The following is a 24,544-nucleotide window of genomic DNA, read 5'->3' on the forward strand; positions in this document are numbered from 1 at the left end:
AAAAACAAGGACATTTCTAAGTGACCCCAAACTTTTGAACAATAGTGTGTTTTTTAGTTGTACATTTGCAAAAATACGAAAAAAACATGTTTTCGCTTTGCCATTATGGGGTATTGTGTGTAGATTGCTGAGGATTAAAAAAAACCTCATGGCTTGGTTTTTGCTCTGACATGCACTGTCAACTGTGGGACCTTGTATAGACAGGTGTGCCTTTCCAAATCATGTCCAATCAATTTAATTTACCACATGTGGACTCCAATCAAGTTGTAGAAACATCTCAAGGATGATCAACAGAAACAGGATGCACCTGAGCTCAATTTTCTGGTCTCATAGCAAACGGTCTGAATACTTATATAAATAAGGTATTTCTGTTTTTTATTTTTAATACATTTGTAAAAATAATCTAAACCTGTTTTCTCTTTGTCATTAAGGGTTATTGTGTGTTGATTGCTGAGTAGTTTTAATTTTTGAATAAAGCTGTAATGTAACAAAATGTGGAACTAGTAAAGGGGTCTGAATACTTTCTGAAGGCACTGTATATCATTTAGATTTTTTATTGATGATATCCCATCTTTTTTCCCTCCTTTTTTTTTTTTTTTTTTTTTTAGAGCGATGTTGAATCTCATGAAAAACAATGGCCATCTGGTTGAGGTGGACAGACTAGTGTCTCGGTCCTGGATGTGTCTGCTGACCATAGAGGACTTGGTGGAATGCAGCATACTCATCAACGTGGAACTGCTGGACCTGCTCCAAGTCTTCACTCTGAGGGCCCCTCAAGATGTCACCTATAGCAACAAGCAGGTGAGCTGGACACTAGTTTCCCCCCTGACTACATTGCCTACAGAAAGTATTCACACCCCTTGATTTACTCCACATTTTGTTGTGTTGCAAAGTGGGATTAAAATGGATTTACTTTACTTGTTAACGATCTACACAAAATATTCGAACATTTTGTACAAATATACAAATATATTAAAGTATTAAACCCCAAGAGTCAATACATGTTAGAATCACATTTGTCAGCAATTACAACTGTGAGTCTTTCTGGGAGTTTTTCACACCTGGATTGTGCAACATTTGCCCATTTATTCTTTTCAAATCTCTTCAAGCTCTGTCAAATGTGTTGTTGATCATTGCTAGACGACCATTTTCTGGTCTTGCCATTGATTTTAAAACTGTAACTTGGCCACTCCGGAACATTCACTGTCTTCTTGGTAAGCAACTCCAGTGTAGATTTGGCCTTGTGTTTTAGGTTGTTGTCCTGCTGAAAGGTGATTTCATCTACCAGTGTCTGGTGGAAAGTAGACTGAACAAGTTTTTAATCTAGGATGCTTACCTCCATTCCATTTTAGCTGATTATTTCAACTGATTGGTTATGTGTCTTGTTAAGCAAATTATTACTCTAATTTATTTAGGCTTGCCATAACAAAAAGGTTGTACTTATTGACTCAAGATATTTCAGCTTTGTATTTTTAATGAATTAGTGAAACATTTGAGAAACATAATTCCACTTTGATATTATGGGGTATTCTGTTTAGGCCAGTGACAATCTGAATGTAATCATAATTTAAATTCAGGCTGTAACACAACAAAATGTGGAAAAAGTCAAGTCAGGTGTGAATACTTTCTTAAGGCACAGTATGTAAAGCACATTGAGCTACTGGTAAGTGTGCTATATAGCTAAATCCAATCAGTTGTTTTTATAACTAGTTGAAGAAGTAATACCCTGTAGGAGTGGGCTATGGTAGTTTAGCGGTCTTAGCCGCTGCTTCCAGAACAGAGGAGTGTATATATAGGAGTACATATCATATACTCCTGCAGCATGGGTTTGAATCCGGCCCACAGCTCTTTCAGCATCCTCTCTCCTGGATCTCTATCCAATAAATCCAGAATGTGTTTAAAAGTATTATAGAGCATTGAAAGTTTCAAATCAACTTTTTTTTTAACAATGTGTTTTTTTCTGCCCTGCAGTATGTGTCGGACACTCTCTCACATATTCAAAGCAATCTCATCGAGGAGAAATACAGGTGATTGACTTACTGTAACTCATTTGGTTCACTCGTTTCCTTTTGATCTTTGATGATAGTTATTGTACAACATCCACTGTTTTTTGTGGTTGCAGTTGTTTTAGTGAGGCGTATGGCAGAGAGTGCTTGGCAACTGCAGTGAAGCTTTTTGAGAAGATCTGCAAAGGAGTCCGATCCACTTCAACCTACACGCAGAACTTCACAGACATCCCTGTGGCATGCATGAACATGGTTGTCTCAATATCTGAGTTTGCCCGGGCCTTTGAGTCACAGGTATGTGGAGTTCAAGTAGAAAATGTCTGATGACTCATTTAGACTTTGCCCAAGATAAGCGGTTGGCCAACAGTATGTATGTACTGACTCTCTAGATAACAAGGTTATTTATTAAACAGAAAATACATTAAGAAAGACGTCTTTGAATCTGACCACTGTCTTGTATTTCGGGGAATTTTCAGGGACGTCACAATACTATGTTATCATAATACATAGGTGCCGATACGATATGTATTGGGATTCTATATGTATCATGATTCTTTATTGCGATTCTATGTTCCAAACATATTGCTCACTATATGTCTGCTGCAGAGCGATAAGAGAGAGCATGAGAAAAACCAGTTTTCATCAAGTCGTGGAAATAATAGTTTAAAAACATGTTGCTTCACTATTTCAAAAGAAGATGGAGAACAAGTTCTAAAAGGAGAAATACCAGAGCTTTGGTGCAGGTGCAGCTGACTAGTTCAGACCATAGAACAATATTTACTAGAACGGACATTCCCATTTAAGTCCATTTTCTGTCATGGGTGGACCGGTGGCCATATTGAGTGTACCCATGAGTGTTCCAGACAAATTGCTGTGGTTTGAGGGTCTTTGTCCATTCTAGTAGTTGTATTTCTATGGTTGAGACATTTCCGAAAAAAGGATGGAAATAACTTATCATTCCTTTCAAGGCAACTAAGGATGTGGAAAGAGAGCATATGCATGCCAAGGAGCTGGATCTGCTATCCGAGGCGATGGTGATCGTCAGATCCTGGATCGGCACAACCTTCAGAGACCGGTTGCTAGCCAGGAGTGTGACCACCTTGTACCTCAGTGTAAATGTCACCACAGAGATAGAGGTGAGAAAATGATTCATTTTTGTTGTGCAAATCGTGACCTTGATTTTTATTTTTTCATGTGTAGTTCCGTATTGTTTGTTTTTTTACTGACTGCTCTTTTTTTATTTGCCAGATGTGGAACAACATAATCTCTCTCAAGTTCGCCAATGACGATTTCACAAAAGAATGGAGACAAACGTTCACTAGGGACTTGGAGGGCAAATTGAAACAGGTATGAAACTTCCACACATACAGTAGAATTGAGACCAGACTGAAATATCCATTGGTGAAATGACTGAAATACCTTTTCTGCACTTCTAGGAGTCTCCTCTGGATCAGATAGAGATCTACTGTTCCAAGATTGAGGTCCTGAATGAATCTCACCCTCACGTAGCCAAGACTATCGAGAAATGTGCCCTAGAAGCTGTCACCTCACTGTGCCAGGTAAGTAGACTGGTTACACTTGACTTAAATACAGATTCAATATACAGTACCAGTCAAGTTTGGACAAAACTCCTCATTCCAGGGTCTTTCTTTATTTGCACTATTTCCTACATTGTAGAATAATACTGAAGACATCAAAACTATGAAATAACACATGGAATCATGTAGTAACCAAAAAAGTGTCAAACAAATCAAAAAGCTGTCATCAAGGCAAAGGGTGGCTACTTTGAAGAATCTCTACTTTAAAATATATTTTGATTTGTTTAACACTATTTTGGTTACTACATGATTCTATATGTTATTTCATAGTTTTGATGTCTTCACTATTATTTTACAATGTAAGAAAAATGAATGAGTAGGTGTGTGCAAACTTTTGATCTTTTATAAGCAGGTATGAGCCCATATTAAACTCATCCGCTTCTGAATGAAATGGAAAATAAACCTTGATGAAGAAGTTGGCTAAGACATAAACCTAATCTCTTATTTTAGTAATTCATATCCTGTACAAATCTCAATCTCTTCAATGTTTTTTTCTTCTCACACAGAGCAAGTCTGAGGGTAAACTCTTTGACCGGTTGAAGATCAACTATAAGTTTGGCAAACTCATCTCAACCATCATCCAGAAGTCCTGGCCGAGAGATGAGCGTGGTAATTACCACGAAGACGACGACGTGGTCTTTCAACACCTGCTCTCCTGGACAGCCGCCAAGAACATCTTCCAGCTACACGGTACTTCCATCAGTCTATTTACTGTTCTTTAATCAGTCTATTTACTGTACTTCCATCAGTCTATTTACTGTACTTCCATCAGTCTATTTACTGTTCTTTAATCAGTATTTACTGTTCTTTAATCAGTCTATTTACTGTTCTTTAATCAGTCTATTTACTGTTCTTTAATCAGTCTATTTACTGTTCTTTAATCAGTCTATTTACTGTTCTTTAATCAGTCTATTTACTGTTCTTCCATCAGTCTATTTACTGTTCTTCCATCAGTCTATTTACTGTTCTTTAATCAGTATTTACTGTTCTTTAATCAGTCTATTTACTGTTCTTTAATCAGTCTATTTACTGTTCTTTAATCAGTCTATTTACTGTTCTTTAATCAGTCTATTTACTGTTCTTTAATCAGTCTATTTACTGTTCTTTAATCAGTCTATTTACTGTTCTTTAATCAGTCTATTTACTGTTCTTTAATCAGTCTATTTACTGTTCTTTAATCAGTCTATTTACTGTACTTCCATCAGTCTATTTACTGTACTTCCATCAGTCTATTTACTGTACTTCCATCAGTCTATTTACTGTACTTCCATCAGTCTATTTACTGTACTTCCATCAGTCTATTTACTGTTCTTCCATCAGTCTATTTACTGTTCTTTAATCAGTCTATTTACTGTTCTTTAATCAGTCTATTTACTGTTCTTTAATCAGTCTATTTACTGTTCTTTAATCAGTCTATTTACTGTTCTTTAATCAGTCTATTTACTGTTCTTTAATCAGTCTATTTACTGTTCTTTAATCAGTCTATTTACCTGTTTTAGTGTATGGTCTGATTTCTTGATGATTTTGGCGACCGTATGGTCCCGAAAGACTCTCTTCTGGCCGTCTTTGGCCATCACTGTGTCCCAACCCTGGTGATGTGTTTGGAGTTCAACTGTATGTGGTGTTTAATAGTTCTTGTGATCTCAATGAGACTTTCTGGTTTCAAATTGAGAGTCCTGTAACTGTCTCAAGCATTTAACCCATCTTGTTTCAGTATCCAGCTGCTTTTACCCCGTATTGTAATGTAAATCATATGTGGTTTTAGGTGCAGATGAAAAGCTGATTGAGCAGCTCTCTGAAGAAGCCAGGGACAGGATGGCCATAGCTATCTCGACCTTCACTGCCATCTCCAACCAGCTGGTCCACGGAAACATCCGGATCAAACTGCTCAACTCCGTCTTGGAGAAGAGGGATACTTTCACAGAGCTGCTGAAAATAGGTAATGAAAGGTTGTGTTTTTTAGGGTGGAAAACGTCCATTACATGTCCATCTTTTTCAGAGATCCTGGTTGGAAGATTCTTTCCTCTGAGAATTCCTCAACCGGGATTAAAAAATAAATAAATAAATAAAAACATATTTTGGAACATTTCCATAATTTTGCAACCCAAGTTCTTTGTTCATATGAAAGGATTTCATAATGTTGATAAAGGCTGTCTTCTTTCATTAGTCTTAGTGCTGTTTGCTTATGAAATGTGTGTTTTTGATCTAAATGCAGACTGTCTTTCGGAGAATGAGCGCTACAAGGACAGCGCCCCCATAAAAAGGCTGCTAATGTGTAGGCAGGAGGAGGTGAAAGCTGTCTATCATGAGAAGGAGCTGGTGGAAGTCCTGCTTACCATGAGCCGCAAACTACAGGAACATGTCGTAGGTGGGTGTGTGTGTGTGTATTCAGTCAAAGGTCCACACAAAGCTGCTAAGCAGGTTTGTGTTTGTGTGTGTGTATTCAAAGGTCCACACAAAGCTGCTAAGCAGGTCTGTGTTTGTGAGAAGTCAAATGGGTGAATGAAAGTAAAATCTTTCCTGGGAAGGTTGCGTTTGGCCAGTCTGATCAGTGGTCCTAATCGTTTTCATGCTTTATCCCTCTGTTGCAGTTCAATTTGAAGGCTTGGAAGCAAGACTACAGACCAACATCGAAGCAATGACCCTTGACCAATTCATGGAGGTCCATCCATTTGACCAACTCTCTTCTCCAACGGCCGGTGTCGTCACCTTCTTCGAACTTGAGGATGACGTGAGAGAGATGGCAGAGGTTCTGCACAGATTTAAAGACAGCTACATCTTCAAGTTGTGCTGGGAGAAACAGGCCCGAGACCTTGCCAGAAGAGATGCATATGATGAAGACTATGACCCTGAGGAATCGGTTGACTACTTTGTAGGACCAGTCGAGATACACAGCGATATTTTTCTTCCTTGCTACGCGAAGTACGATAAGATCTACAAATGCCTGAAGAACGGCAGCCTTCGGCTCGAAGAGGTCGATACTCTCTTCAAGGCCTACAGGGGCAAGTACGAAGAGCTGGCGCAGGACTTGGATATCATGTGCAGAAACGACAAGTCGGATAACAAACAGTGGATCCAGAGAAGGGTGCACCAGATTGAGCAGTACCACGAGCTTCACCTGGCTGTGGAGTCTGCTCAGGTCATCATGTTGGTCAAGCAGACGCTCAACCTTCAAGGCAACTTCCAAGTCCTGCAGACACTGCTAGAAGTTGTGAGTTGGTGTAAATTGCCATTTCATTTATTTATCACAGGTTTAAAACAAATGTCATCTTGTTTTGTGCACATTCACTGACGTTGCTAGCTAGCTAGTTACCTTGGTAATAAACTTATTCTAGCCAATCAACTGTCCTAAGCTACTCAAACATACAAACAACAGCTCAAACATAGAAAATGTTAGCAAGTTTGCTTTTGCCACTAGGCAACATTGTATCAGCTTTCTAGCCACCACTGTCCTGGCCACCACTGCTGAAAATGACAGTGCTCATTAAAAGTTGGTTTTACAAATGAATGCGAGCTAGCTAACAAACTGCATCGCGCGGATGTCGCGCTACACTTGAATTTAAAAAGGTAATTTACATTTGAGCTGACACCCGTGGTGTTTTTCTGCATGGAACTAAACTGTGTATTAAACCTTTCAGCCAATCAGAAACAAGTATTCAGCCAATCAGAAACAAGTATTCAGCCAAGTACTGGTAGAACAAACAATACTCAAACACATTCTGTATTTCTCTGTTGTCAGACGCATGAGGACTTTAAGAGGGAGCACCTGGATCGTATTGACAATGACCTGATGCAGACAAAGCTGGTTCTGGTGGACATCACAGAGCCCCGCAGACTGTGTCTCCAGGAGCTCGGCCTCAGGAAAAACTTTGTCATCTGGGTTAAAGAGGCTCTTGAAGGTACACGGGGTGATCATCTTTACCTTCAAGAGAGTAACCTGTCAGTAATCAGTCACTAACTGTATCTATTGAAAATAGACAGTCATGTTTTGTGTAGTTATATTTCATGTGATTATCATGAGGTCTCATGTTATTTGTTATACTGTATCTGAACTGCTTGTCTGCACAATTACCCATTGTGGGATAAATGTAGTGCTATTGGATTAATCAGTCTGTTGTGCTCTATTCCAGATATCAACGAGCTTAAAGTGTTTGTTGACCTGGCTTCCATCTCTGCTGGGGAGAATGACCTCGACGTGGACCGTGTGGCCTGCTTCCATGATGCTGTCCTGGGTTACTCTCCGATGCTGTACGAATTGAAGCCAGACTCCGGTTTCCAGGCCTTCAAGGAGGTGCTGAAGAAGCTGTGGAGGGCATTGGACAATGACAACAACCTCCCAAAGAAGCTGGTGAGGACGTTTTATGATATTTAACTTACTTTCAACCTAAAGTTCAAAAAGATAACGATCCCTTTAAAAGTGGAAACTACCTGACTGTGAATGTCCTTATTGCAGCGTGACACAGCACGCCACCTGGAGTGGTTGAAGACTGTGAAGGACAGCCATGGATCTGTGGAACTATCCTCTCTCTCCTTAGCATCAGCCATCAACAGTAAAGGAATCTACATCATCAGTGCCCAGAACCAAAAGAAGGTAGGCCTGAACAACAATCCATAGAATATACAGTTGTTAGTTTCAACCATCTTTAGAATTATCATCTGTTACTCATGTTCATTTTAGCCAGAACTTTGTTCCAACTGCTTACCGACACTTTGAAGTTCAGTTAAAACGTTTACCACTCCAGTGTGTAGAATGATACTTCAGTGGAGTAGAATATTTGTCATAGTTCTACAGTGCCATGCTTCAGCGTCGTTTTTGTCTTTTTGTCCTTCCAGTTGAGCCTGGACACGGCCCTGAAACTGCAGATCCCAGAGGAGCACGACGAGGGCCATGAGATGCGCCGTTACTCCCTGGAGGACCTGAGGGAACTGCAGAACAAACTCATGCTCATGTCTGGGAAAGGGGACCAGGGCCAGTATGAGGTGGACCAGTTTGCAGAGGTACTCTACTATTTTTCTTTCTTTAATTTAACCTTTTATTTAACCATGCATGTCAGTTAAGGTTGAAGCCTCTTCTTCAGGGTGAGCTTGGTAGTCATATAGTTATAGAAGAGAGGAGCATTTGGTATGGGATGTTATAAACAAGGGTTCACTTTGTGTTCTTTTCCTCAGGTTTTTGCCAGTGTCCAGAGGCTAGCTGTGGCATTCATTGCCCTGTTCACGGCAGGGAACCCCCTGTTCAGACACTGGGAGGCCAACATCAACTGTAGTTCCCTCAGCCAAGACGCCGGCATCATCATGGACTTCAACCTTGGCAGCGTTGTCAGTGTGATTATGGTGGAGGGCAGCATCGTGGAGCAGCTTCCTGAGCTGTGCAGGAAGATGGAGAAGTGTCTGAAGTACTGGAACGACTTCATGGACAAACAGAGATCCAACAATTACTACCTGAACTACTACACCGCCGAGCAGATTGTGTACCTGTGCAGTAAGCTGACTCAGCAGAATGTGTCGACTTTGGAGGAGCAAGTTCTCATGATGCTCTCCTTTGTCAAACCCAACTGCACAGCTTCCGATCTTAGGCAAACCTGGCACACACTGCAATACGAGATCCTCACTAACCCACCTGTGCAAAATGAGGACATTGACTTCCAGACTTTTGTTGAGGTGCCGAGCGGTGTACAGGGAGGTCTGGATTTCATTGGAGAGTTGAATCTCTCTTCAGACAATCTTCCAAGTCTTGTGGAGCACATTAGCGGCTCAGAAAAGTTGGACTTGATGTGGAACGCCTACATGAGAGACATGAATTCTTTCCTCCAAGACACTCTCGACGTCCGAAGCTTAGGAAAACTGCTAGAAATTCTGGCCAACATAGGTGATGAGAATGAAGGAGACATGACTGATGAGAAGAAATACAAAAGCATTGAAAGATTGATGCCCAAGGGCCTGGCTATTGGAAGTCCAAACCTCATAGTTTCCCCACACGACGAGATCCTGACGTCTTGCATCTCCATTTACATGAGCAGCAAACACGAGCCACTGCCCACATACGATGAGGTCCTACTGTGCAACTCCTCCACGCCTTACGAGCAGGTGGAGCTGTTCCTCAGACGCTGCCTCACTGCCGGCTACAGAGGAGAGAAGATTTACACCATGCTCTACGGCGATCAGCTTAGCTACGAAGTCAGCTCCAAGGTGGAAAGCTTTTTCCAGCGAATTAAAATGCAGAGCAGGAAGGACTACAGGCTCGTGATCATCTGCAGCTCGGACAGAGAGCATGCCTACCTTCCCTCAGCCTTCAGCCAGTACAGGTTACACATGGTGCCCCAGGAACCCCTGAGCAGCATCCAGAGGTACCTCAACAAACACTACACGGTCCCGTCAGATCAGAGCAGTGCTGCTGCTGTGTTCAAGGACAGGATGTTTGTTGGAGTTGTGTCGTCCAGTAGAGCTGGAGTCGGTGAGTATATTTGGCCTTCAGTTTATGTAAACTCCTGTGTTGATCAATGAGTTGGTGGTTTGATATATCCTACTTATCCGCTGGATTTATGCTTAAAATAATGACATGTTCTTCGCACTTTCAGGTAAGTCCCTTTACATCAAGAGGCTGTATGAAAAACTGAAACACTCCACCAAGAAGCCGTCACTGCTGAAATGCATCCGCTTGATCGAGCCAAGGGTTGATGAGAATGTTATTCTTCAGTCTCTGCTGAATACCCCCAAGTCGAAGGAGCTCATCATCTTCCACTTCGATGTCACATCTTCGGTAAATATACTGTAGCCTATTGGTCATTATAATTTGTTTAGTGATAGTTTAACTATTTTTTGATAGAATGTTTACCAATTAGATTCATTTAGTGATATTTTGATGAAATTATTTTTTAAACATGTTTTATCAACAGGTGCGGAAAGGCCTCTATGAGTTTCTCTTTAAACTGTTGGTCTTGGGATATTTGATGGATTCTGAGGGAAGGATGTGGAAATGCAGCAACAAACAGCTTTATGTCATTGAGATCCTACAGTCAACAGTAAACTTGCCCAGAAATGGCCCAATAACGGTAAATATTTAGTCTCTTGGTGTTAAATCCCATACATTTTCATTGTGATAAGAGAAAAAGAACACTCACGCTTTCGTTCCTCACACTTTATTTATATACAGAATGCACGTGCCAACTCTACATTCCTGGATGTGTTCCCAAATGTCTTCTGCCGCCCACCAAAAGAGGTTCTAGATCTGGAAATGAGGATGCGGGAGGACCCCTCCTTTGTAAAGCTTGAAGACCCATTCATGGATGACAAAGAGTTCAGGAGTGAAGCATACCAACGACCCTACCAGTATCTGACCCGTTTCCATAATCAAATCGACCTGGACACCTTCATGTACAATGGGGTGGAAGGCACTTATGTAGAATGTCTGCAGATGCTCTTTATGTTCTGTGGCATAATGGACCCATCGTGGGCCGAGTTAAGGAATTTCGCATGGTTCCTAAATCTTCAACTACGAGACTGTGAGACGTCAGTCTTTTGTGATGCCTCTTTCACCGGGGACACCCTCCAGGGATTCAAGAACTTTGTGGTGGACTTCATGATTCTGATGGCCAAGGACTTTGCCACACCGTCCCTCAGCATCTCTGACCAGAGCCCCGGGAGGCAGCAAATGGACCTGACTGGGGTCAGCGATGAAGACTTGGCACCCTTCCGGATCAGGAAGAGATGGGAGTCAGAACCACATCCGTACATCTTCTTCAACGATGACCATGTGTCCATGACCTTCATTGGCTTCCATCTTCAGCCCAACGAACAGAACTCTGTTGACGCCATTGATCCATCCACAAGAAGGGTGATTAAAAGAGACATCATGACCAGAGAGCTGTATGAGGGTCTAAAGCTACAGAGAGTCCCTTTCAATATCGACTTTGACAAACTGCCCAGAGGGGAGAAGATTGAACGCCTTTGCAATGTCTTGGGAATCCAGTGGCCTCTTGATCCTGATGAAACATATGAGCTCACCACTGACAATATACTGAAGATGCTGGCCATCCACATGCGTTTCAGGTGTGGCATCCCAGTCATCATCATGGGGGAGACAGGCTGTGGGAAGACAAGGCTCATTAAATTCCTATGTGAGCTTAGGAGGAGCGGAGTGGCCACGGAAAACATGAAGCTAGTCAAAGTTCATGGTGGAACCAGCTCAGACATGATCTACACCAAAATCCGGGAAGCAGAAGCCATTGCGTTCACCAACAAACAAGACTACAACTTTGACTCTGTCCTCTTCTTTGACGAAGCCAACACCACGGAAGCCATCAGCAGTATCAAGGAAGTCCTCTGTGATAATACAGTGGAGGGAGAGTGTTTGGTGCCCCATTGCGGCTTGCAGATCATCGCCGCATGCAACCCTTACAGAAAACATACTGACGAGATGATTCAGAGGTTGGAATCTGCTGGACTTGGATATCGAGTCCGAGCTGAAGAGACTGATGAGAAGCTGGGCTCCATCCCTCTCCGCCAGTTGGTGTACAGAGTCCAGGCCTTGCCCCCCAGCATGATACCTCTGGTGTGGGACTTTGGCCAGCTCAATGATCACACTGAAAAAATGTACATCCAGCAGATTGTCCAGAGGGTGGTTGAGACCAACACAATTGATATAGTATACACCAGGTTGATCGCGGATGTCCTGTCTGCTTCGCAGAGGTACATGCGGACAAGGAAAGACGAATGTAGCTTCGTAAGTCTGAGGGATGTAGAACGTTGCATGCAAGCCTTTGTGTGGTTCTACAAAAACCATGCTATGCTGCTTGCTGAGCTAAATCAGTATCAGAGAAATCAAAATGCAGAGAGGAGTGAGAGGAACCAGAGGGAGCCAGAAGCAAGAGACCCAGTCTTGTGGTCTGTAGTGATGGCTCTGGGAATATGCTACCATGCCTGTTTGGAAAACAAGGATAAGTACAGACAGAGAATCTGCAAATACCTCACTGAAACCTACACCCCATTCAAAGTGATGCAGGAGATCTCCCTCATGCAGGATCTCCTTCTGAGCGGAGTGCCCTTGGGCGAAACTATTGCACGAAACAACGCTCTGAAAGAGAATGTCTTCATGATGGTGGTCTGTATAGAGCTGAGAATCCCCCTCTTCTTGGTGGGGAAACCTGGGAGTTCAAAATCCCTGTCTAAAACCTTGGTGGCAGATGCCATGCAGGGCCAAGCCGCACACTCTGACCTCTACAAAAGGCTTAAGCAGATTCACCTGGTGTCCTTCCAGTGCAGCCCTCACTCCACACCGGAGGGCATCATCAACACATTCAAGCAATGTGGTCGCTTCCAGGAGGGGAAGAACCTGAAGGAGTATATATCTGTGGTGGTGCTGGATGAGATTGGCTTGGCTGAGGATTCTCCCAAAATGCCCCTGAAAACCCTCCATCCTCTGCTAGAAGAGGGATGCATCGATGATGAGCCGCTACCGCACAAAAAGGTTGGATTCATCGGCATCTCCAACTGGGCTTTGGATCCTGCGAAGATGAATAGAGGCATTTTTGTCTCACGTTGCGACCCCGACGAGAAAGAGCTGATTGAGAGCGCTAAAGGCATATGCTCGTCTGACACAATGATTTTGGAGAAGGTCAGGGATTTCTTCCAACCCTTTGCCAGGGCCTACCTAAACATCTGCCGTAAACAAGGGAAAGGTTTCTTTGGTTTGCGTGACTACTACAGCTTGATCAAGATGGTTTTCGCAGTGACCAAGGCTTCCGAACAGAGGCCTAGTGCAGAGAAGATTGTGGAGGCGGTCCTCAGGAACTTCAGTGGCAGGGACGACGTGGATGCAGTCACAGTCTTCACCCAAAGGCTCCAGAAGATACAGATCAACCTGAATCTGGAGAGCATCAGCACCATCGATCTTGTCAGACAAAACATTTCTGCGATTGGCCAGGAGGATGAGTGCCGCTACTTGCTAGTTCTGACCAAGAACTATGCAGCACTACAGATCCTGCAGCAGACTTTCTTCTCCGAGAGCTGCCAGCCAGAGATTATCTTCGGGTCTAGCTTCCCCAAGGACCAAGAGTACACCCAGATCTGCCGCAACATCAACCGAGTCAAGATCTGCATGGAAACCGGTCGAACCGTCGTGCTCCTGAACTTGCAGAACCTCTACGAAAGTCTCTACGATGCTCTGAACCAGTACTACGTCTGCTTGGGAGGACAGAAGTACGTTGACCTGGGACTGGGGACACATCGTGTCAAATGCAGAGTACACAAAGACTTCAGGCTCATTGTCATTGAGGAGAAAGAGGTGGTCTACAAACAGTTTCCAATCCCTCTCATCAACAGGCTTGAGAAGCACTATCTGGACATCCATACAGTTCTCAAGGAGGAACAAAGAGCAGTTGTTGTGGAGTTGGAGAAATGGGTTGGGCAGTTTGTGGCCCTCAATAACCAACACACCATGGCTCCCCAGACATACAAGTACCTACCTCCTGACGTTTTCATTGGCTACCATTCCGATACGTGTGCTTCGGTGGTCCTCCAAATGACAGAGAAGCAAAGGGGAGAGACAGACATTTCCGAGCCCCAAAGAAGAGTCCTGGACGAGGCCAAACTGATCCTTCTGAACTGTGCCACTCCAGACTCTGTGGTTCGGCTGGACTGCACTGTTCTCCCCAGGGTGGAGAGTGAACATCTGGCCAGGATCTACTTTGAGGACCAGAAGCACAGCTCTTTGGCCGACTTCATCTTCTCTCACACTCAACAGGACGAGCAGTGCCATTCCTCCTTCACAGAGGTAACAATTTGTTATATATATATTTTTTTTAATTACCACAATCAAATGTAGGCTTTCAATATTCCAATAATTCTTAGTTTTTTCAGAAATCTTGATTGGGGGATTCCCGTAATCAGGAGGGAATTCTCCAACCAGGATTTCTGAAAACTCTGGCAACTTTAGGACATGACATTATATAACTGTTATTAAACGTTTGTTTATGTAGTCCTATTTTTATTTTATTTTACTTTCCAAGGTGACTACCTTTTCCAGACTTTTAACAGCATCAGATGTTGGGCCACTGGAAGAGGTCGTGAACAATGTCGAGCTTCTCTCTCTTCAGCAGTTTGACACTGAGCACTCCTTCCTCAAGAAGATCAGGTTTGACACCTTTTAGTTCATCCTCATCATGCTTTATTGATTGTCCATTAGCCGTTGAGTTGAAACCTTTTGGTCAGGTTAAAAACATTGCTCTCTTCTTAGTCATTTCCTCACATCTGGAAATGGGAGAGAGAATACATCTGGCAACAAAATCCTGATCATTCAGTCAGATTTTGATGAAGCGTCGCACAGTGCAAATCTCATTGCCTCCGCCAAGTAAGTGAAGTCTGGAATACATGTCATTAAATAAATACATTTTAAAACCCGAAATCTGATTATATCTAATAATTTATCTAATTCATTTCAGATATTCTGCCATCAATGAAATCAACAAATCAAGACAAGTGGAGATGGGAGGCAAGGTCTTCGTCTACTTCATCACTAAATTGCCAAGAATGGAAGGAGGGACATCCTATGTCGGATTTCATGGAGGTGAAGTTATCGTTGGTTCAAACATTTTACAACTTTAGAACATGTTGAAATGGGATACGTGCTCAAAAGACAATCTGAGATTGAAAACTTTTGTAAAAAAAAAAAACGTTTATGAAGTTATTCTTTTTTCTAAATCCAATATAGACCCCTGGAGGTCGGTTCATATTGATGACCTCAGAAGATCGAAAGATATTGTGTCAGATATCAAAGCCTTGAGAAACCTTACCATCAGTCAACTGTTTGAGGAGAAAAAGGATGAGCCTGAAGGTGAATGACCTTTAAGACTCGTATTGATGATCATGACAAAATGTCTTCGTACTGATACACTTATTCAGAAAAAATGACCTGTTGACATAGTTAAAAGAGCCTTGTATGTTTATGCACAGCGATGGAGGTAGATGACATGTACACTGAGACAGAGCAACAGGAATTGGAACATGAAGACCAAACAGTGAGTTTTACACCATTACTTACCCGCCAGTGTTGTGATTGGCTGTGATATTTGTCTATTGATTTCTCTTCGCCAGAGGGGCATCCGTTGTCAAAATGGGATTCCCGTTCTGACTTCGTGGCTGTGTTATTTAGTGCAAATCGCAAATGTAATTTCCTGGTTGCTAAAATTCCACACTCAATTTCAGTTTGTGACAAAACAAGCACTGAAATTGCACAAACAGTGTAGAAATCATCATAATTTTGGTTGAAAGGTCCTATATGACAGGTCTACACTATTTAGCATTATAAACTGAGATAGAATCTAATGCTTTAAAAGATGATGCACTTTTGGATGTTAGACTTTAACATTTTAATATTTAGGTGTTATTATTTGCTACAATATTGTTTTGGCATTCTGTATGATGGACTCACTCTTGTAAAAATTACAGTAATACTGCAAAAATTCAAAACAATCCTGTTTGTAGCACCATTTAAATATCATGTGTACATAACCCATGTTGTTTTACTGTAAACAAACCATGTTGTTTTGGAACACCTTCCTCGTGTTTCATGTGTCTTGACCATGTTCCTACTGCAGAGCTGGAGGAGTGTTGTGGACACCACGGCGCTGGTACGTAGCTGTGTGCAGAGCGCAGTGGGCATGCTCAGAGACCAGCTGGAGGGCGGAGTCCGTAGTACCAGGAGAGTGGAGATCCTGCTCACACTCCTGACTGACAACCAACAAATAAGAGGTAGGATAACTACTATAGTACTAATTGTTTATTTTTAGATTTTTAAAGCGACTTGGAGATTCTTCTTGTAGTAATAAGTGCTATATAAAATAAATCTGTTATTATTGCTGTTTAGGCCAATTCTTAATAACTGTTTACCCATTGGTGTGCTAAATCTCAGCAGTAGTGCGTGCTAGCGCCGGAGAAGTTTGAAAATTGAGAGACTCTACAAGCGATCTCCATACTTCTCTGGCATTACCATATCCAAGCTTGCATGGATACAGAACAACAATGGGTCATCATTGACATGCATTCCATTCTCAATGATAATACTCAGACTATGAATGTTCTTGAACAGCTGAATTTCTGAGGACCGTGAAGAGACGTCTTCACTCGTTGCTGTCGACCCATGATGACAACACGCTCAAACTGTCCTCAAATAACTGGGTCATCAAGGAGGCGTCCAACATTGACGCACTGCAGGAAGGAGGGACATTCAGGTGAGTGACCACTATGATTTCAAAACCTCTTCTGCCAGTACAAATCCTCATTGTAAATTCAAAAAGACTTTAAAGATCACTTTTTTTAACTAACTCTTTAAAAGGGACATAAGATATTTTTGATTGGCCAAATAACCATACATGTTGCCTTGTACCATATTGCCCATAAACGGCTCTACTAAACTGATTTTCTACTTGTTTGTACCAGACACACTCTATGGAAAAGGGTGCAGGCTGTGGTTATTCCCTTCTTGGCCCAGCTGGTCTCTGTCATCGACCGCGACCGCAACCTGGACATTCTGCAGGACTCCAACTCTGGAGAGGCGGTTAAGAAACTTTGGTTGGACATCTTTGGGAACGACAAACTACTCGAGGTTCCCTACACAAAACTGGACCGCAAGTAAGTACTGTACTGTCACAGCAATGGTTATGTTGTTGGACTAGAGAGCATAGAAATAAAATGACTAGAACAGCCATTTCTAATCAAGTTGTTGTTCTACAATGGGTGGACCGGCGGCCATATTGAGTATTCCAGTCAAATTACCATGGTCTGAGGGGCTTTGTCCCTTCTAGTAATTATATTTCTGTGTTCAAGACTAGAGATGCTGTCTTCTGTCAGCTCTGATTCTAGAATGTCAGTGAATCAACAACTCCCTCTCTCTTGCCACTCTATATTAACCCCTCCCTTCCTGTCCCAGTTCAGAGTCAAAGACCATCCTGGTCCAGAACTACATTGGGCTGGACAAGAACATCGGCTGTATCATGCCCTTCAGCTGGAGGATCAGGGACTACCTGGATGAACTCTGGGTCCATGCTCTCCAGCATGAAGGTAGTGGGTTATGACAATACCTCATACGTCTAACTTATTTGTCAGGGATCATCAACTAGATTCAGCCGAGGGCCCATTTTCTTTTTTTGTTGGGGGGCCGGAACATAATTACAAATAATTTGTAGACTGCAAGAAGCCCAAACAGATATGTTTGACTAATACATAATCATTTCAAACCTTGCTTACATTTGTATACGATCACGTCTCTCTCTGTTATGCGTGGGAATGCTTTGGAACAGATTCCTTCAATTTAAATCACTTGGAGCTGATGTCCTGGTGTTTTTACAGTCTGATGTCTAACAACGAAAATGACAAAGTATTCTATTTTTTTATCAGAAAACCTTAAGGCCTCCAGTTTGGGAACCAGTTTGGGAACCCTGTTATGTTGTAACCAGGGGTTGTATTGGAGGATCGTTAATTTATTTAGTGAATAGGGCATTACGTTTTGACCAACGTTCAGCATTGTTTTACTGCTACATCCCTGGTTGTAGTCTATGTGTTGTGTTCAATATTTCTTCAGTACTAGGTCTCTATCTAGGAATGATGTTATTTTCTCTTCATTTAACCTAGTTATGGTGTTTCTGGGATGTTCAGGTCACACTCAGGGCCAGTTTGAGGAGTTCTTTAGGAAGACCCCACTGGGCCGCTACATCTCAGAGGCAGACCCGGAGATGCAGGCTGAGTTCTTCCACAGGTACCTGCAGGATTTCATCTCCATGACCATGAATGTGACCTGTCAGGAGGATCTGCAGGTAATGAGTTTCATTATTTTACTGTCAACATTTATAAAATGATGTCATTAGTCTGTTTTTATGGATCCCAGCAATCATTGGAAAACATGGATGTCTGTTTCTGACTGGAGAGTCCTGCCTAAATAAAGATGAATTGAATTGTTATTTCAAGGTGTTAATTATTAGTTTGTGTGTGTGTACGCATCCATACATCCTAACCAATCATCCAGCTCCTTTGCGGTGCCTTGACCTGTTGTGTGAACGAGCTGCGGCTGCGTCACGATGACGTCATGGGGAAGGAAGTGACCTCACTGCCCTGGGTCCACGCTGCCTACCATGAGTTTAAGAACCGCCTGCAGAACCTGTCCAGGATGATCAGCATGGAGCCCCAGTTGGCCCAGGTCCTCCGGGGAACACACATGCCAGAGAGGGGGATGAACTGGTCAGTATTACTGGGAAGCTCCACTGGGGCGTTGGGAAAACACTATGTTCTATACCAGCTGCACTGGAGTCCTAACTGTGGGCCAGCGCAAGCAGAGCGCGAGGCTTCTAGGTGTGAAGATCTTGAAATTAAAACCAGGAGCAGCACACATTAGTATGAGCCGTCCTCCACTCAGCAGCCTCCACTGAAGTCTAGTATAGCAGGCCAGTTCAGCGTTAAAGGGATTCTTCATTTTATTTCAAGCAATGATACTTTTGTTTGCTTCCAGTCTTTTGAATGCTGGTAGAGATGAAATGGAAGGTAAATATTTGTGTTTTAGCTCCAGCGTAGGGGAGATGCTTGCTGTAATATCACTCCTTTATGCTGTGTGGCTTGTGTTGTATTGGCACGAATACTTGTGTTAATATAAAACATTTTCAGGAACAAGGATGTCTTAAGTATATTCCTCTGCATTGTGTCATTTTGCATTGACCATAGCCTTGTGTGCTTGGCATATATGTTCTCCTCTGCCAGGATGTGGAGCAAATGTCATAATGCAATGTCTAGCTACACGAGACTGCATTACCCCTCAAAGCACAAGCATTTCGCTACACTCGCATTAACATCTGCTAACCATGTGTATGTGACAAATAAAATTTGATTTGATTTGAAGCATGCGTTAACTCCCCAGGTGCTGGACGTGTATGCGGCCGTGGCCTGTGTAGAGTACCTGGAGCCCCAGGCTCTGGGCACGGACGGCCAGCGGCTGGTCTGGCTCAGACAGGTCAAGAGGCTCCAGGTTCCCATCGAGCTGGTCTGCTCCGAGGAGAATCTGAGACACTATAAGGACAGGAGCGTGGCCATGGTCCACAGAGTTCAGTGAGTTAACAGGGATTCTATTCAATCTCAATGACAGGAACTTGAATGGCAAGGTTGACACAGTGACATTGACATGGCCAGTATATAAACTGACTCTATTTATCAACTGTTATTTTTTGTTTGTTGCATTGTCCCTTTATTTAATTTTGATTTAAAAAAATTAAAAAGTGTAAAGCTGTCCAGTCATCTGAAGGGCAGTTTTGTATTATTTGGTAGCTGCTAAAACTTTAGAACAACAGAATGCCCGTTGTATTATTTGGTAGCTGCTAAAACTTTAGAACAACAGAATGCCCGTTGTATTATTTGGTAGCTGCTAAAACTTTAGAACAACACAATGCCCATTGTATTATTTGGTAGCTGCTAAAACTTTAGAACAACAGAATGCCCGTTGTATTATTTGGTAGCTGCAAAAACTTTAGAACAACAGAATGCCCGTTGTATTATTTGGTAGCTGCTAAAACTTTAGAACAACAGAATGCCCGTTGTATTATTTGGTAGCTGCTAAAACTTTAGAACAACAGAATGCCCGTTGTATTATTTGGTAGCTGCTAAAACTTTAGAACAACACAATGCCCATTGTATTATTTGGTAGCTGCTAAAACTTTAGAACAACAGAATGCCCGTTGTATTATTTGGTAGCTGCTAAAACTTTAGAACAACACAATGCCCGTTGTATTATTTGGTAGCTGCTAAAACTTTAGAACAACACAATGCCCGTTGTATTATTTGGTAGCTGCTAAAACTTTAGAACAACAGAATGCCCGTTGTATTATTTGGTAGCTGCTAAAACTTTAGAACAACAGAATGCCCGTTGTATTATTTTGTGACTTGTTTTTTCTGTGGTTTCTGTAGGACTGGGTGGAACCGCCTCGTCACCCTGTCTCTGTTTGTGGAGCACATGTTACTGGGCATCGAGGAGGTGGAGAAGAAGCTGAAGCCTCTGGTCTTGGAGCACACCAGAGGGTTGTGCCAGGTCAGTGTGGTCTGGGGTCATATCTATAGGAATAATGATGTCAATTGAGAATCTCCATCAAAAATGATTTAAATCCAGGATTGGGCTTAATCTGTGTCTGGGAAACCTCCTTTTAGTGTATGTATAGTACTGTATAGTGGCGCAGCGGTCAAAGGCACTGCATCTCCGTGCTAGAGGCTTCACTACACACACCCTGGTTCGAATCCAGGCTGTATCAAAACCGGCCGTGATTGGGAGTCCCATAGGGCGGCGCACAATTGGCCCAGGTTTGACCAGTGTAGGCCGTCATTGTAAATAAGAATTTGTTCTTAACTGACATGCCTAGTTAAATAAAATGGTGCCCTTCAGTGGTCTATTTTAGTCAGTGTAACAGGTAACCACACCACTCCTCTGATTTGCCTGGGCTAATATCAGAATAATATACTGAACTAAAATATAAATGCAATATGCAACCATTTCAAAGATTTTACTGAGTTTCAGTTCACATAAGGAAATCTGTCTATTGAAATAAATTAATTTCATCTATGGATTTCACATGACTGGGAATACAGATATGAATCTCTTGATCACAGACACCTTAAAAAAAATGTGGGGATCAGAAAACCAGTCAGTATCTGGTGTGACCACCATTTGCCTCATGCAGTGAGACATCTTCTTTGCATAGAGTTGATCAGGCTGTTGATTGTGGAATGTTGTCCCACTCCTCTTCAATGACTGTGTGAAATTGCTGGATATTGGCCGGAACTTGAACACGCTGTTGTACCCGTTGATCCAGAGCATCTCAAACATGCTCAATGGGTGACATGTCTGGTGATTATGCAGGCCATGGAATAAATGGGACATTTTCAGCTTCCAGGAATTGTGTGCAGATCCTAATGACATGGGGCCGTGCATTATCATGCTGACACATGAGGTGATGGCGGCGGATGAATGGCATGACAATGGGCCTCAGGATCTCGTCACGGTATCTCTGTACATTGAAATTGCCATTGATAAAATGCAATTGTGTACATTGTCTGTAGCTTATGCCTTTTTAAAGGGGTGGATCTGCTTAATATTGAGAAAAGAATATTGGTTCCATCAATGTAATTGTCTGCATCATTTCCAATCCCCCATATATTTTGGGGTAAATATATACAGTGGGGAGAACAAGTATTTGATACACTGCTGATTTTGCAGGTTTTCCTACTTACAAAGCATGTAGAGGTCTGTAATTTTTATCATAGGTACACTTCAACTGTGACAGACGCAATCTAAAACAAAAATCCAGAAAATCACATTGTATGATTTTTAAGTAAAGCCATCCCTAAAGCCAACACCTCATTTGGCAGCCTTTCCTTCCAGTTCTCTGCTGCCTGTGACTGGAACGAATTGCAAAAATCGCTGAAGTTGGAGACTTTTATCTCCCTCACCAACTTTAAACATCTGCTATCTGAGCAGCTAACCGATCGCATGCAGCTGTACATAGTCCATCGGTAAATAGCCCACCCAATTTACCTACCTCAGCTCCATACTGTTTTTATTTATTTACTTTTCAGCTCTTTTACACACCAGTATCTCTACCTGCACATGACCATTTGATCATTTATCACTCCAGTGTTAATCTGCTAAATTGTAATAATTTGCCTACCTCCTCATGCCTTTTGCACACAATGTATATAGACTCTTTTTTTATTTTTCTACTGTGTTATTGACTTGTTTATTGTTTACTCCATGTGTAACTTTGTGTTGTTGTCTGTTCACACTGCTATGCTTTATCTTGGCCAGGTCGCAGTTGTAAATGAGAACTTGTTCTCAACTAGCCTACCTGGTTAAATAAAGGTGAAATATATATATATATTTTTTAATTCAACCTGAACATTCAACCTCTCCCATCTATCTCTCAACATCATCCTTTTTGGATTTCTATTTGCCATATATTTTTCAACTGTACTGTGATGCTTCACAAACGAATTGGGCACTATTCGCAACATTGACATCAGTAAACCGCTCACCCACACGATACCATACATGTGGTCTGCAGTTGTGAGGCTGATTTTGAATGTACTGCCAAATTCTCTAAAACAAGTTTGGAGGAGGCTTGTGGTAGAGAAATGAACATGACATTTTCTGGCAACAGCTCTGTTGGACATTCTTGCATGCCAATTGCACGCTCCCTCAAAATTGTAGACATATGTGCCATTGTGTTGTATGACAAAAGGCCGCTCTAAAATGTGCAGGTTTATTGACCCCAGCACAAGGTGTACCTGTGTAATGATCATGCTGTTTAATCAGCTTCTTGATATGCCACATCTGTCAGGTGGATGGATTATCTTGGTAAAGGATAAATGCTCACTAACAGGGATGCAAACAAATTTGTGCCCAAAATTTGGGAGACATATGCTTTTTGTGCAAATGGGAAATGTCTGCAATCTTTTATTTGCGCTCATGAAACATAGGGCCAACACTTTACATGTTGAGTTTATCTTTTTGCTCAGTGTCATTTTTCCTTTCCTTTGAAAATGGCATTTGTTCTATCAAGATCCTGGAGAAGGACTCTGACCTGAAAATGAAGAAGCCGTTTGAGGAGGTGATCGGTATACTGAAAGCCTGCAAAGACGGAGCAATGGAGCGCATTTTCAGGTACGGATTCCCTTTCCTTCCTCATCTGTCTGGAAGTATATTTCTATTAGAGTCCTGATCCAGCAAAGCAGAGATTGGCTGGTATTATACCACAAATCATGATTAGACTCTGACCACTCAAACCTCAGGGCCTTACTTTTAGTGGGTATATACAAGGACCTGGAGTTCTTCCTGGTCACATTCACATAACAAAGAAAAACTCAGGGCCTTAATTATAGTGTATAGTGTCTAGCTCTATAATTTTAACAAGCTCAATGCCCTGCATGCTGTATGCTTAACTTGCATAACTCGCTATCTTATCCGTGTCCAGGTTTGGCCTCCAGCCGTGCCCTGTGTGTATGAGCGACCCCCATGACCCCCTGAGCCTGCCGTGTGACCACATCTACTGCCTGGCCTGCATCAGACAGTGGCTGGTCCCAGGTCAGATGTTCTGTCCTCTCTGCATGCAGGCTGTGCCAGACGACTTCGCTCTCAGGCCCTCTGAAGACATAAGGTGAGGGCGGACCCTCTCATGTTGATTAGTACATGACTAAGGTTATTAGACATACTGATGGCTCTGTTTGTTATGTGAAGAAGATAACCTCATGGAAATAACTCTCACTTTATTGTGATTTAATCTTATTTGAATGTTTTATTGTTGATTAAGCTTCAATCCATTCATTCATTTCCCTGCCATTCATTAGTTTCACTGCCATTCATTAATGACCTAATAGCGTTTGTGTGTATGCATTTTAGGCTCACCAGTTTTAAATGCTTTCATACTGTTAGGTTCTAAATGAGCCTTGTAAAATCTCATGGACGATTAACTGACTTGCCTAGTTAAATTAAGGTCAAATAAATAAAAACTTCTGGTGTAGAAACCAGACTTGCACTCAATATTTCAATAGGATACCTGATAATTAACACGATTTCAAGTTTAGAGTCAGAACCCATCAATATTGTAACGGAATTGAATTATTAACATACAGTATGTGTGGGTTCATTGCATTGTTGGTCACGGTTGTGTCAATCATATTATTATACAGAGTTCTCATCAACCAGAACGCCCGCTTCAGGAAGCAGTGCAACACCTTCTTCATAGACCTGGTCTCAACAGTGTGCTTCAAGGACAACTCTCCCCCCTGCAGGGCCATCATCCTCCACCTGCTCTCCTTCCTCATGGTGGAGGTCCACTCTGTGCCCATCATCAGAGGTGGTGAGTGGGTGGAGATGGGGGTGTGGGCCACTGTGTTTGTCTTGTGTGTTGTTTTCCTCATAAT

The 24,544-nt window shown here is 42.2% G+C and overlaps 1 protein-coding gene across 1 annotated transcript in view; it reads left to right on the forward strand.

Moving 5' to 3' along the window:
* LOC112243490 (E3 ubiquitin-protein ligase rnf213-alpha-like) overlaps positions 1-24,544 on the forward strand; it is a 64,329-nt gene that overhangs the window by 13,528 nt on the left and 26,257 nt on the right. The window contains 35 exon segments of the mRNA XM_042315423.1: positions 609-801; positions 1,972-2,027; positions 2,123-2,300; positions 2,975-3,142; positions 3,255-3,353; positions 3,443-3,565; positions 4,111-4,294; positions 5,370-5,543; positions 5,820-5,972; positions 6,196-6,815; positions 7,344-7,503; positions 7,735-7,952; positions 8,058-8,195; positions 8,438-8,602; positions 8,774-10,058; positions 10,183-10,364; positions 10,501-10,656; positions 10,758-14,375; positions 14,611-14,735; positions 14,838-14,951; positions 15,043-15,167; positions 15,312-15,434; positions 15,554-15,618; positions 16,198-16,351; positions 16,689-16,830; positions 17,039-17,230; positions 17,529-17,659; positions 18,254-18,411; positions 18,621-18,795; positions 18,798-18,832; positions 19,503-19,690; positions 20,543-20,663; positions 23,185-23,285; positions 23,596-23,778; positions 24,311-24,480. Coding sequence (XP_042171357.1) covers positions 609-801; positions 1,972-2,027; positions 2,123-2,300; positions 2,975-3,142; positions 3,255-3,353; positions 3,443-3,565; positions 4,111-4,294; positions 5,370-5,543; positions 5,820-5,972; positions 6,196-6,815; positions 7,344-7,503; positions 7,735-7,952; positions 8,058-8,195; positions 8,438-8,602; positions 8,774-10,058; positions 10,183-10,364; positions 10,501-10,656; positions 10,758-14,375; positions 14,611-14,735; positions 14,838-14,951; positions 15,043-15,167; positions 15,312-15,434; positions 15,554-15,618; positions 16,198-16,351; positions 16,689-16,830; positions 17,039-17,230; positions 17,529-17,659; positions 18,254-18,411; positions 18,621-18,795; positions 18,798-18,832; positions 19,503-19,690; positions 20,543-20,663; positions 23,185-23,285; positions 23,596-23,778; positions 24,311-24,480 — 10,172 coding nt within the window.

Source organism: Oncorhynchus tshawytscha, unplaced genomic scaffold (genome assembly GCF_018296145.1).
Source record: "Oncorhynchus tshawytscha isolate Ot180627B unplaced genomic scaffold, Otsh_v2.0 Un_contig_14971_pilon_pilon, whole genome shotgun sequence".
NCBI classification, from domain to species: Eukaryota; Metazoa; Chordata; class Actinopteri; order Salmoniformes; family Salmonidae; genus Oncorhynchus; species Oncorhynchus tshawytscha.